The sequence below is a fragment of the Ascaphus truei genome, chromosome 11, assembly GCF_040206685.1.
Source record: "Ascaphus truei isolate aAscTru1 chromosome 11, aAscTru1.hap1, whole genome shotgun sequence".
Lineage (NCBI taxonomy): Eukaryota > Metazoa > Chordata > Amphibia > Anura > Ascaphidae > Ascaphus > Ascaphus truei.
Window position 1 is genome coordinate 60,768,532 of NC_134493.1, and position 13,510 is coordinate 60,782,041.

General features: G+C 41.7%; 1 protein-coding gene across 1 annotated transcript; it reads left to right on the top strand.

Annotated features, from left to right (window-relative positions):
• Window positions 1-4,204: 4,204 nt before the first annotated feature.
• LOC142462913 (taste receptor type 2 member 9-like) lies at window positions 4,205-12,604 on the top strand. Its single transcript, XM_075565129.1, has 4 exons — window positions 4,205-4,931; window positions 5,413-5,416; window positions 11,897-12,022; window positions 12,547-12,604. Exons 1-4 carry the CDS (start codon window positions 4,205-4,207, stop codon window positions 12,602-12,604), a joined length of 915 nt encoding a protein of 304 aa, XP_075421244.1.
• Window positions 12,605-13,510: the final 906 nt, after the last annotated feature.

Sequence of the window (13,510 nt, forward strand, 5' to 3'; positions counted from 1 at the left end):
AGCATTTGCCTCTGTGGACCACACTCTTCTCTTTTCTCTGTACACACTCTCTCTAGGTGACCTAATAACATCTCTTAGGTTTAAATATCACCACTATGCTGACAACACCCTCATTTACTTTTCAACCCCTGACCTTACACCTGCCATACAAACCTACGTTTCTGAATGTCTCTCTGTTATCTCATCCTGGAAGATCCTCTTTCGCCTTAAATTAAACATGGCAAAAACAGAGTTCCTCATACTTCCTCCCAAACCTGACCCTATTATCTCCTTCCACATTACTCTTGAATCTTCCATCCAGTAGCTCAAGCACGCTGCTTAGGGGTCACTCCCAACTCCTCTCTCATATTCTCCTCTTTCATTCAAAACATTTCTATAACTGTCGCTTTTTCCTCCACAATATCACAAAGATACACCTGTTCCTCTGTTGCTCAACTATTAAAAACTCTGATTCAGACCCTTATTATCTCCCCTCTTGATTACTGTAATCCCCTGCTATCCCAGCTTCCTGACTTTCACCTGTCTTCCCTACTATCTATCCCAAACGCTGCTGCGAGAATCACTCTACTCTTTAAACTCTGATTCTGCGTTTCCCCTCCTGAAATTCCTCTCCTGGTTTCTAATCAAGTCCTACTGTTTCTGTATGCTCTCCCTACCTACCAAGTAGATTGTAAGCTCCTCAGAGCAGTGACTTCTCTTTGCTCAACTTTTACTTTTATGTCTGGATCACTTATTCTATGACCTCTTACCTTTACCATTTGATAACTATATGATTACGACATGCACCACTCCTGTGAAGCGCTGAGCCTATTAATGGCGTTCTATACATGAAAACATACAATACAATATATACTTCAAACAATGCTTATGAGCTTTTACCCATATTTTTAAACACAAAATATTCCATGTGTTTTTACTGGTTACACACAATACAGAACACACACAATACAGACACCCAAAGAACATAGACACAAACTTCTCTCCTACACAGCTTCTCATATAAATAACCTGCTTTTATTCTCTTTCTAGTTGCCATTAGAACAGAAGGAAAAAGAATATTTTCTGGTTCAAAAGACCTATTCGTGTGGCCAGTACGAACAAATCTTTTCAATTCTATTCTTTTTTTTCTACTCTCTCTCTTAGGGCTGCTCTGCAATTACTGGCAACATGTCCTACCTTTTTACACTTATAACACTTTATGTCCCTTCCAAACAATATACACACAGTCTCTAATTTTATCCCAATTTTTGCATATAAACTTTTCATAAAAATAACCCTCTACTTCCTCAACACCACATATGCCTTAATTATCTATCGGCAAATTCACTTGCTATTTCTTTCCTATTCACTTTCTTTTTCACTTGTTATTATATTAACTTCTGTCCTGGCAATAGTAAAAATTAATACAGCGGGACCCTTCTGTCCCTCAACAGAATTCTTTTGACCCATATTAACGTAAGGTATGTTTCCCTGTGGGATACAAAAACACACGAGACGGCGCTCCCTGAGCTTATCAATCCCACAGAAAAAGACCCCTCTTTCATTTAAACATCTGCGCAATTCGTTGATAATAGTACAAACAAAAACAGTGCCATTCACTGGCCAACAAAATATTTATATTGTCTCTTTTCGGTCTCTGTATTCATTCTTTATTATTTTCGTCTGCAGACACACAATCCTTTGAGAATTTTTGGTTTCCCATTATTCCCCTGTTACAGAAATCAAATTTAATTGACCTGTACAATACTTCTTCTGTTACAGAAATCAAATTTAATTGACCTGTACAATACTTCGGCTACAGCAATCAACTGTTAATTGACCTGTACAATTTAGCGTTACAATAATCAACGCAAGCTGATTACGTACAACTCTTTTGGCATGTTATTGTTCTGAATAGTGTAAATATGCAGATAAGGACCTGTCACGAGACTGTTCCCCAATCACATTTTCTCACCATAACTATACCAAAGAAAAACTTGAATCACTTCAGCGGGTCCAACCCAGTCCTGATAAACCTTATACTTTTATAACATGGATACAGATAAGACCTTCTAACCAGATATCCATGAACTCACTTGGTATGTAAATGACAAAACAGAGCAAATGTACAATCAGGGACCCGTCCTGCTCCGACAACAAAAATATTTATCACAACCCAGGACGGTCTGAAAACAATCCCTTTAAGCACAAAAACACTCACTTTCATCACCAAAACACCAAAACCTTTAACGGGACTCTTACCTTAGCCCCTAACAACTCTTAACAACTCTTACACTTTAAAATGAATACAGGAACAGAGAATAATAAATTCACGTGAAACTGCTAGGGATTCTTACTCGTCACATCAGATAAGACACCGTTCAAAAATCAGCTCCACGCACCACTCAAAACAATTTAATCAGGCTGTTTGTCTAAAAAATGCAGGTAGCCTTACCTTGATTCATATGTGAGCTCAGGTTTGAGTGATGGAGGAGTGATTCATCCGGGTGCTCGATTCCGATGATATTGAGTCCCTATTCGGGCGCCATCTGTCGAAAGCGTAAATAAAAAACACAGTGTGAGGTTATTTTGAAACAGAATAACACGTGAATTTATTCAAGTCAAGTGCACAACGGAGACAGCTTCAAAACAAAAGCTCTCTAAATAATAACACGATATGCCATATATTTATACCCTAAATCCTAAAGCTCCACCCCTTTATGGGGGGCTTGCACGTCACTAAACATTACCTCATTTTGTAATACATAACAATATTAAAGTTGATGTCATTTTGTAATACATAACAATATTGTATAACTACCTGTCAGCTAGAAACCATTCTGGGGTTAAATGGGATGTGCCTATTCTGTCGCCTAGCAATATGTTATGAGAATAAATTCTACTGCAAGAATCTAAACTTATCTCATGGGTTCTCATAACTTTTAGCCTGTTTACACTTTCAATTTGAAGCTGATTGGATGAGGAAGAGTCAATAAGAGCGAAAACATTCCTTTCTCTGCTTCACACATTTGTTTATACAGAAATGAAACACAGAAATTAGACTCACAAAGACAAGACAAAATGGCGGATTGCAATATTCACACAAAATGGCTTCATCCTAAATGCTGTTATGTTGTTATGCCAGACCCCCTAATGTCTCAACTTCGTCAGGGTAAAACTGGGTTTAGAAATGGATAAAACTGGGCTTGGAAATGGATAAAACTGGGCTTGGAAATGGATAAAACTGGGTTTAGAAAGGGCTAAAGGAAAATTCGCTAAAAGAATAATTAAAAAATACTTAGAATGTTTATATTGTTGGAAATCCTCCTTAGAAACCATATTATACACAATTAATCAAGAAACAACAAAACAGTATTTCCTATGAAGAAAATGGCGGCCAGCATTGTGTACGCTCCCACATATAACATTTACAGGAAGATAGCTCGGGAACGCACACCCAGAAAGGGAGAAATCTCTGCACAGAACATAAAGTCTCCGGCTGTTTGGCTTCTCACTATGTTAAGTAATTACCCCCATATTGTACTGCAGGTCCCAGTATCTCATGTCTGTTCATGTTGGGTGCAGCAGTCTAGGAGAGAGCCATATACATTAAGAATATACGCTGCCCCTCCCTTAGCCCTGTATATAACCTTTAGGTAACACTTACTGTAGGTGTCCAGATTGGGAATGTAACCAAGAAATAAACTGTTTTAATCTCTTCTGTTAGACAATAAGCGGGACTCGTGAATGTGGAGAATATTCACATGAGTAAAACATTGCTGTAAATAAAATAACTAATGTATGCTATTTATCGCTTGGGATCATCGAATTTTGCTCCAAAAATTACAAGTTCATTAAACTCTCTGACGTCACTTTTCTCTGAAGCCGGAAGCGCATTTTAATTCTAAGTTCAGTAGAATGACTGATACAGCCCAAATAAAGGTTCTTTGCCAGAGATGTGACCGGAGAGCTCTCATATACAGGATCGGGAACACAGACAGGAGACACCAGGACATTTGCATGTGCTTTGCACACACGTTTATTTTATCCCGGCTCTGCCCCATGTGCCAGTCAGATACTGAGGGATCAGGTGTAACGCTCATACATCAGAGAGGAAGAGCAGTAACACACGCAGAAGAGCAATATGCTGACTTGGGTTGATATATTGATGTTAACCATCAGTACAATTGCATGCATTGTAGGTTACATCTTCAACTCGTGTATCATGGCTGTGAGCTACAGAAACTGGAGAAATTATATCAGCCTGAATCAGTGTGATATAATCCTACTTAGTATGGGACTGTCTAATGTAGCCCTGCTTTGTGTACTGAATACCGAGTCGTTGCTGCCTATGGTCCGGTCTCACATCCGGTTCTACAGTGAGATCTACTCAGCTGTGATTTTTCTTGAGCTATTCCTAATTTACTTAAGCTTCTGGCTCACTGCCTGGCTCTGTGTCTACTACTGCATCAAAATTGCCAACTTCATGCATCGTCTCTTCTTCCGAGTGAAGCTATGGGTTTCTTCTGTGTTGCAGAAGCTGCTGCTGATGTCTGTCGTGGGATCCTTTATTATAAGTGTCCCATCGCTGTGGACTTGTCGGCAAATAGATCCCCAGGAAAACAGCACTTACAGTCTCATAGCCAACTGCAGTGCTGTCAGTGAAGCATCTGCTTTATATATCTCTATCATAGTCATTGCGGCCGTGCTAGGATGCTGTTTGCCCTTCCTGCTGTCCCTCATTTCTATTGGGCTCACACTGACTTCTCTCTGGGGACACGTCTGGAGGATGAAGCAGAAGACATCAGACTTCAGCATTCCCCGGTTACAGGTTCATTCCAGAGCAGCCAGGAACATGATACTGCTTGTTGTCCTCTCCATGGCTGTCTGCATAACAGAGCTATACCTCCTCTCCTTTCCCGATGATCCGGAAAACATTTTGATAATAATCTGTTGGTACTTAACCTTGTCCTACCCCGCAGCACAAGCCTTCCTCCTAATCCAGGGGAACACCAAGTTAAGTAGAGTGTGTCAGGGGCTCCTACACTGCATTAACCCTTTGAGAGCCCCATGAGACTGACTATGGACTTTTTTAGCTCATGTTCTAGAGGAGATCGGGTTCCGCGCTCATGTGGAGAGCAGCGCATGATCTTTCTATAAAGAAGTGTGTCCCGTTTATTGCGACGCAGACTTATTTTGGGACTGAACACATTTTATGTAGCTGCTTTTGCGAGTCCTCTGGAAGTGGGATCCAGTCTCTGACCCCACGGTTCTGCCTGGATTTATTACTGTACTTTAGTTAATACTTTGTGTAGCTGTCACATCCACATTAGTTTCTTCATCATGTAATGAGACACTTACACTGCGGGTGTCTGTAACACAATAAATATACAACTGCTAGTAATAAATGTGCTCCCTTGTTTGTGTTTATAGACAGGTAATTGTACAGAAGGAAGTTACCGATGTAACAGCAGAACCAGAGCAGGAGATAATATCTCTCACTCATGGTACACAATTCCAGTCCCCGAGGGCCACAAACAGGCACGGTTTTCAAGGTTGTCCTGAAAACCGGCCCTGTTTGCTGCCCTTGAGGACTGTACTGGTGCAGACTGGTGCAGACTGTTTATATTTTATGAATAAAGAATTTGTTTTTAAAACATGTGACTGTAAACTATACTGACTGACTGTAAATGTTTTTACTTTCTGTACATAAATGTTTCCACCAGCAGTAAACCATACACCTGTTGATGTTTTGAATTGCTGTGCACTTAAAATGTTTCTACATTGTACAGTATTTGTAAATTAATGTTTTTGTACTTACTCCACCAATAAAAGAACATGTTTATTTGTTTTACAATGTACCATTGGCTCCTTTGCTACTGTAACAAAATACAGTGTTTCTAGAATGTCGAGGCATACTGCACTGCACTGTATACTGTAGGCATGCTCAGTATAAGAGTATTAAAAAAAAAGAAGACACATACTGTACTGTACTGTATGTACTGGCACTGTAATACATGTAGAATAAAAGTAGAATAAATGCATAGTTTTTATTTGTTCGGGTTTATTACACATTATAGGCTAAAGCAGTCAAATTCCGGGCATTATTGAAATTCCTGCCCTCTGATTGGTTAAAATTCCGGGCATTATCCAAACAGTAATGCCCGGAAATTTAGCTGCTTGTAAAGTGCTGATTTCAATGTGATTATTTTCAGCCAATCAGCTTTCAGAAGAGCTGAGACAGGGCAGGGGATTGGTCTAAAATTAGGAATAGCTCTGAGACAGGGCAAGGGATTGGTTAAAAAGTATCAGCCACGGGTTGACTCCTCCCCCTTGCTCCGTGAACTGAGAAGATTCAGTTGAATTGGTGGGGTGGGGGAGAGAGAGAGAGAGTCTGCAAAGCGAGGGAGTGTCTGTCTGCAGTTTGTTTCTGGCTGTAGTTTCTCTCTGTGTGTGTGTGTGTGTGTGTGTGTGTGTGTGTGTGTGTCAGTGTGTCAGCAGCAGCAGCAGCAGTGTTTGAGTTTAGCAGCAGCTGTGTGTGTGCTGTGCTGTTGTGTTGTATTTGTGTGTAGCAGCAGTTTGTGTGTAGAGGTCTTGTGTTGTGTGTAGAGGTGCTGTGTTCTGTGTAGAGGTGCTGAGTTGTGAGTGTAGATGTGCTGTGTTGTGTGTGTGTAGAGCTCCAGTGTGTGTGTGTGTGTGGAGGTGCTGTGTTGTGTGTGTTGTGTGTGTGTGTGTAGCAGCAGTTTGTGTGTGTGTATATCTGCTGTGTTGTGTGTTGAGCTGCTGTGTTGTATGTGTGTGTGTGTGTGTCAGTGTCAGCAGTAGCATCAGCAGCAGTGTTTGAGTGTAGCAGCAGCTGTGTGTGCTGTGCTGTTGTGTTGTATTTGTGTGTAGCAGCAGTTTGTGTGTAGAGGTTCTGTGTTGTGTGTAGAGGATCTGTGTTGTGTGTAGAGGTGTTGTGTTGTGTTGTGTGTAGAGGTGCTGTGTTGTGTGTGTGTGTTGTGTGTAGCAGCAGTTTGTGTGTGTGTAGATCTGCTGTGTGGTGTGTGTGTGTGTGTGTGTGTGTGTCAGTGTCAGCAGCAGCATCAGCAGCAGTGTTTATGAGTGTAGCAGCAGCTGTGTGTGTGCTGTGCTGTTGTGTTGTATTTGTGTGTAGCAGCAATTTGTGTGTGTAGCAGCAGTTTGTGTGTGTAGCAGCAGTTTGTGTGTGTAGAGGTTCTGTGTTGTGTGTAGAGGTGTTGCATGTAGAGGATCTGTGTTGTGTGTAGAGGTGCTGTGTTGTGTTGTGTGTAGAGGTGCTGTGTGTGTGTGTGTGTGTGTGTGTGTAGCAGCAGTTTGTGTGTGTAGATCAATAGAAAAAATGTGTGATGCTCCAAAGACAAATCTGTAGTATGTAACAATGAGCAATTGATAGGAAAACAACCTGTAAATATACAAATGACCTGTTGGATCAGGTAATGAGCTATCCCACAATGCGCTGAGGTAAGGATAGTTACCAATTGTTGATCCCTGGAATATGATTGAGGCAAAGCTGCAACGGACTCACTTGGGAAAGCAGATTCCACGATGAGCAGTAAGTCCCTTTGGATGATCCAGCACCTCCAGGTTGAATGTGCATCCGTTTTCAGAATCTTCACAGAGAGGGGAGAGGGAAAGGAACGAAGCACTATGTCCAGTGCTGTAAAAAACAGCCAATGAAACCACAGGGTGTACGTTCCCAATAATAAAGCTATTTAATGGATCAAAAATCGATTACAAAACACACCAACGCGTTTCGGACGTAGACAGTCCTTTATCAAGGTGATAACTTGATAAAGGACTGTCTAAGTCCGAAACGCGTTGGTGTGTTTTGGAATCGATTTTTGATCCATTAAATAGCTTTATTATTGGGAACGTACACCCTGTGGTTTCATTGGCTGTTTTTTACAGCACTGGACATAGTGCTTCGTTCCTTTCCCTCTCCCCTCTCTGTGTGTGTAGATCTGCTGTGTTGTGTGTTGAGCTGCTGTAGTGTGTGTGTGTGTGTGTGTGTGTATGTGTGTGTGTGTGTACACGGGGTGGCAGTGTGTGGATATAGATATCTGCAGTGTAAAAGTATATAGAGGTGGATTCATGTATTTACCATTTTATTTTAATAAAAAAATCTATATAACTTTACAAAAGTGTCTATTATTTCTGAAAAAAGTCTACATTTAGCCTATAATAGTAATAATCCCCTCAGAACAGGGCATTACTGGCCAATAATGCCCTGGCTGGGTAAAAGTCCCTCGGCTTCGCCTCGGGCCTTCAACTCTTCCAGCCAGGGCATTATTGGCCAGTAATGCCCTGCTCTTCGGGGATTATTACTTAAGTATACAGTATATAAAAAAGTATTGTATACTGTACGGCTGGAAAACATCAGCATACTGTTTCAGGTACAGTATTCTATCCTAATCAATAACAACGGCAGCTAAACTGTAGACTCCGGTACGTGGCTTTTTAAATCCGATTCAGCAATGTGCAGGCATTGTTACACAAAGCGATATTATCCATCAAAATCCCCCCATTAGCCGTTTTCTTTTCTGAGGAAAAACAAAAAGAAAAGTTTTACCTTAATGGTCAGCCCCCTAAAGAAGTTCCCAGCCAGTCCCACCAATAATTTTCTCGGGGGGCGTCTCCTGTTCACATGCGCATGCGCCAACCGTCGATGTAATGACACGCATATGCGTTTCAAGAAGGTTCCAATGCGCATGAGCCTAGCGTTCCACCAATAGTTCAGTATCTGCAGTACAGTACTGTAGAAGCTGCTCAGCCAATGATATTGCTTACAGGAGAATCGCTTGACTTTTGAATCACACCGATATTGATACTGTATTGTCAAAATAAAAAAAACACAGAAAATAATACGGCAACAATACTCACCATAGAATTTCCCATTCAGCCGGTGCCGGTCCACTGCCAGTCGAGTGTTCTTGATCATCCACGTCGATAGTTTGCAGTGGGACTAGTACACCTGTAGTCAGCTGATGAGGCTGGAAATTGCTTAGGTACATGCAAGCTTCATCGAAACTGCACGCGAAATCCGACCAAGGCTCAGGATTGTCACTGACGGTGGGACCGTTATCGGAAGCCGGTGCCGGTGCATTGCTTGGCAGCGACTGTCATTTCTTAGTTGGTTTTAACACGACCCTTCGCCTTTTGCCGTCTGCATGATCATAGATACAGGAAAAATCCGGTGATACACACCAATACCCTCCAACAAATTGTGGCTCAATACGATAAAAACAGGGATCGCTACATAACCTTTTCCTTATTGCACGCTTCCACGTATGAGGAGCTGGCGAAAATTTGTAAAAGTCATAGTTTTCGATAAAATACTGATAAATTTGAACAACTGTTGCCATTTTATCCTCTGTTGCATTAATCGCGGCCCATATCAAATACGTGTAACTTCTCTCGGGGTTTTGGAAAGCGGGCTGCACTTGAACACTCATGGCGGGCGACGGGTCTCTGGAGAATACTGTAACCGAAACTGGTCTTTGTCTTTCTTTAATATTAAAAGCCTAAATTGATACATTTTTGCAACCTCTTCCTTCAGTCTCAAGGCCAAGTTGCAATAAGCACACTGTGGTATCTTTTTTAAACGAAACACCTGCAAGTCGACACATTACTGAAGCGCATGAATATCTGCCATCTGGCAGACACGCGAAGAATTGCAGCCTATTAAATCCAAACCATTCTCAATAAACGCGTCAACCGCGCGTCAACCGCGCATGACCCATGGCTGAGAACGCAAAATGAATGCGGCATGCGCCAGGTGAAGTGCGTCGCATTCCAGGAAAAAGCCAGGGAAAATGCAGCGATGTGTTAGACTCAGATGATCCGCAGCAGTAATTGTATGTATATCTTTATTTATATAGCGCCATTAATGTACATAGCGCTTCTCAGCAATAACACACGTGACACAATAATCTTACACATAATGGGAATGTGTTTCAGACATAAAAGTAACATTTATGTGTAGCGGTGTTTCCCCCACCCTATGGGAGATTCTGCTATTACAGCGGGTGTGGTTCATGCTACCTGTCGGTAAGCAGGAGGCTTGTGTCATCCGCCGATGTTTGTGGGGACACGGGACAGGTTTCTGTGGTACATACCCCCCATGGTTCTCTAGTGGTACAGCCCTCCATCTGTCGCAGGCGCCACATGAATACAGGCGATCTCCAACGGTATAAATAAGTGCCTCTCCTCCCAAGTAAGATCACAAAACAGGTAATTGTGTTACCTCAGTCAGTGGATGATATGACACTCTTTTTTTTTTGTTTGCCTTCCTCTGGATCAATAAGTAAGTATAGATATAGGATAAAGTATCTGTTGTCTGGGGCTTACTGCCAGGGAGGGCAGACTGGTAGCCAAGAACCAGTCCTAGCTACATACGAAAAGGATTCCCTGACCCGAAGAGCTTACAATCTAAGTGGTGCGTAGGAAGAACTTACAGATACAGTAGGAAGGTGTTCTTGTAAGTGTGTCTGCAAGGGTCAAAGATCAATGTATGAGGTGTACAGTATGCACCACAGAGCTACTCATATGTTTTAAGGTAGGTCTTTAAGGTGGATAGAGAGGGTGCTTGTCGGATATTGAGGGGAAGGAATTTCCAGATGTGTGGGGCAGTCAGTGAGAAATGTTTAAGGTGGGAGAGGGATTTAGGTACAAAAGGGGAAGAGTGAAAACATCCTTGAGCAGAACGCAAGAGACGGGATGGTCCATAGTGAGAAATTAGGGCTGAGATGTAAGGAGGGGCAGAAGAGGGTAAAGCATTACAAGTGAGGAGGAGAATTGTGTGTGATACGGGATTTAATAGGAATCCAGGAGAGGAAACAGTGCTCATAATGATCAGATACATGATTTCCCACTCAAAGGAATAAAGAGGACCTGTGATACATACTATATGCATTCCTCACAATCCCCCGAATGCAAGGATGTGGGGGCATTAATCTGATTATCATGGGGGAGAGTTATGGAGTATTTAATATTCTCTGTTTAAATGATAAATTCAATTATTCCAAAGCACCCGGGATACTCTCTTGTCATCTGGTCCTAAAAGCGTCTCTAAGGGGAGAGGGGTACACATGGTTAATAGGCTGTACCCGCCCAGGCTTGACAGGTATCTGTACAGTCCAGTGTTGAAATGGTGCTCAGTCAGTCCCCGTACTGCCTCTATGGAATTTTCCAATATTCATTCAATAATGTCCATTAATGCCTATAGTGATCCACATAAACAGGCCAGGTATATATGTTTGGAGAAGTCATGCCTATTGGTGCCTACCACAATATATGGCGCAGTCTATGACTCTCACCTCTGCAAATATATATGAGGGGGGTAACTATTGTAAGGCTGCTGAAGTTATATTCCACAGACCCCAGTTCTTAAATTCGTCCTAGTGGTGGGAGTATAATTGGGGTATAGTGTGCCCGTTTTGTGGGTGGAAAGGGGCTCATTTATAGTGCCCTAGTGAGTATGCAACTTAGTGGTCAGTTGTTGTTAACCTCTTACACACACACACACACACACACAAACAACTGATTTAACCAATTAGTCACATACGCACTACCCATTTTTTCAAGTGTGTGTGATGTATTCAATAAACGCCATGTGTAGTCAGGTCCGAGTACTTTTGCTGCTGTGATTGTGCAGTATTAAAACGCTTAGCTCCTTCTCTGCTTTGGAGACTGAAATTGAGACAAGAAGCCAGGATCCCCCCAGAAATGGGTGAGTAAATGCCTGTATATTACTATTGTCAGGGGCTTTGGCTTTGCCAGGTGCTCTATATAGTTATTATAATAACAGCGTCTCCTCATATCACCCGATCCTGCCGGGAGTATTAATGTCATCTATCACATTTGAATCTTTCCAAATGAAATGTTCTCTTCATCAAAGTTATTTGGAAATGCAAATGAAAGTCACAGAGCTGCCACCTCCGGGTAACATTATACTGGTGCTGGCTGAGGCCTTCAACTGGGTTTGGAAATGGATAAAACTGGGTTTGGAAATAGATAAAACTGGGTTTGGAAATAGATAAAACTGGGTTTGGAAATGGATTAAACTGGGTTTGGAAATGGATTAAGGAAAATTCCATAAAAGAAGAATTAAAAAATACTGAGAATCTTTATATTTTTGGAAATCCTCCTTGAAACCATATTATACACAATTAATCAAGAAACAACAAAACAGTGTTTCCTTTGAGGACAACGGCGCCCAGCATTGTGTACGCTCCCACATTTAACATTTACAGGAAGATAGCTCGGGAACGCACACACCCAGAAAGGGAGAAATCTCTGCAGAGAACATAAAGTCTCCGGCTGTTTGGCTTCTCACTGTGCTAAATAATTACCCCCATATTATACTGCAGGTCCCTGTATCTCATGTCTGTTCATGTTGGGCGCAGCAGTCCAAGACATAGCCATATACATTTAGAATATACGCTGCCCCTCCCTTAGCCCTGTATATAACCTTTAGGTAACACTTACTGTAGGTGTCCATATTGGGAATGTGACCAATAAATTAACTGTTTTAATCTCTTTTGTTAGACAATTAGCGGGAATCGTGAATGTGGAGAATATTCACATGAGTAAAACATTGCTGTAAATAAAATAACTAATGTATGCTATTTATCGCTTGAGATCCTTGAATTTTGCTCCAAAAATTACAAGTTCATTAAACTCTCTGACGTCACTTTTCTCTGAAGCCGGAAGCGCATTTTAATTCTAAGTTCAGTAGAATGACGGATACAGCCCAAATAAAGGTTCGGTGCCAGAGATGTGCCCGGAGAGCTCTCATATACAGGATCGGGAACACAGACAGAAGACTCCAGGAAATTTGCATGTGCTTTGCACACACGTTTATTTTATCCCGGCTCTGCCCCATGTGCCAGTCAGATACCGAGGCATCAGGTGTAACACCCATACATCAGAAAGGAAGAGCAGTAACACATGCAGAAGAGCAATATGCTGACTTGGGCTCGTATATTGTTATTAACCATCAGTATAATTCAATGCATTGCAGGTTACATCTTCAGCTTGTGTATTATGGCTGTGAGCTACAGAAACTTGAGAAAAGATACCAGCCTGAATCTATTTGATCTAATCCTACTTAGTATGGGACTGTCTAATGTAGCCCTGCTTTGTGTACTGAATACAGAGTCGTTGCTGCCTATGGTCCGGTCTCACATCCGGTTCTACAGTGAGATCTACTCAGCTGTGATTTTTCTTGAGATGTTCCTAATTTACTTAAACTACTGGCTCACTGCCTGGCTCTGTGTCTACTACTGCATCAAAATTGCCAACTTCATGCATCGTCTCTTCCTCCGAGTGAAGCTATGGGTTTCTTCTGTGTTGCAGAAGCTGCTGCTGATGTCAGCCGTGGGATCCTTTATTATAAGTGTCCCATCGCTGTGGACTTGCCATAAAATAGATCCTCAGGAAAACAGCACTTACAGTCTCACAGCCAACTGCAGTGAAACATATGCTTTACATATATCTAACTACATTGTGA

Coding starts and splice junctions, on each gene's coding strand:
- LOC142462913 (XM_075565129.1), top strand. CDS start 4,205: ATGGCTGTGAGCTACAGAAACTGGAGAAATTATATCAGCCTGAATCAG. Junction 12,023..12,546: donor TTGGAAATAGATAAAACTGG/GTTTGGAAATAG, acceptor CTCTTTTGTTAG/ACAATTAGCGGGAATCGTGA.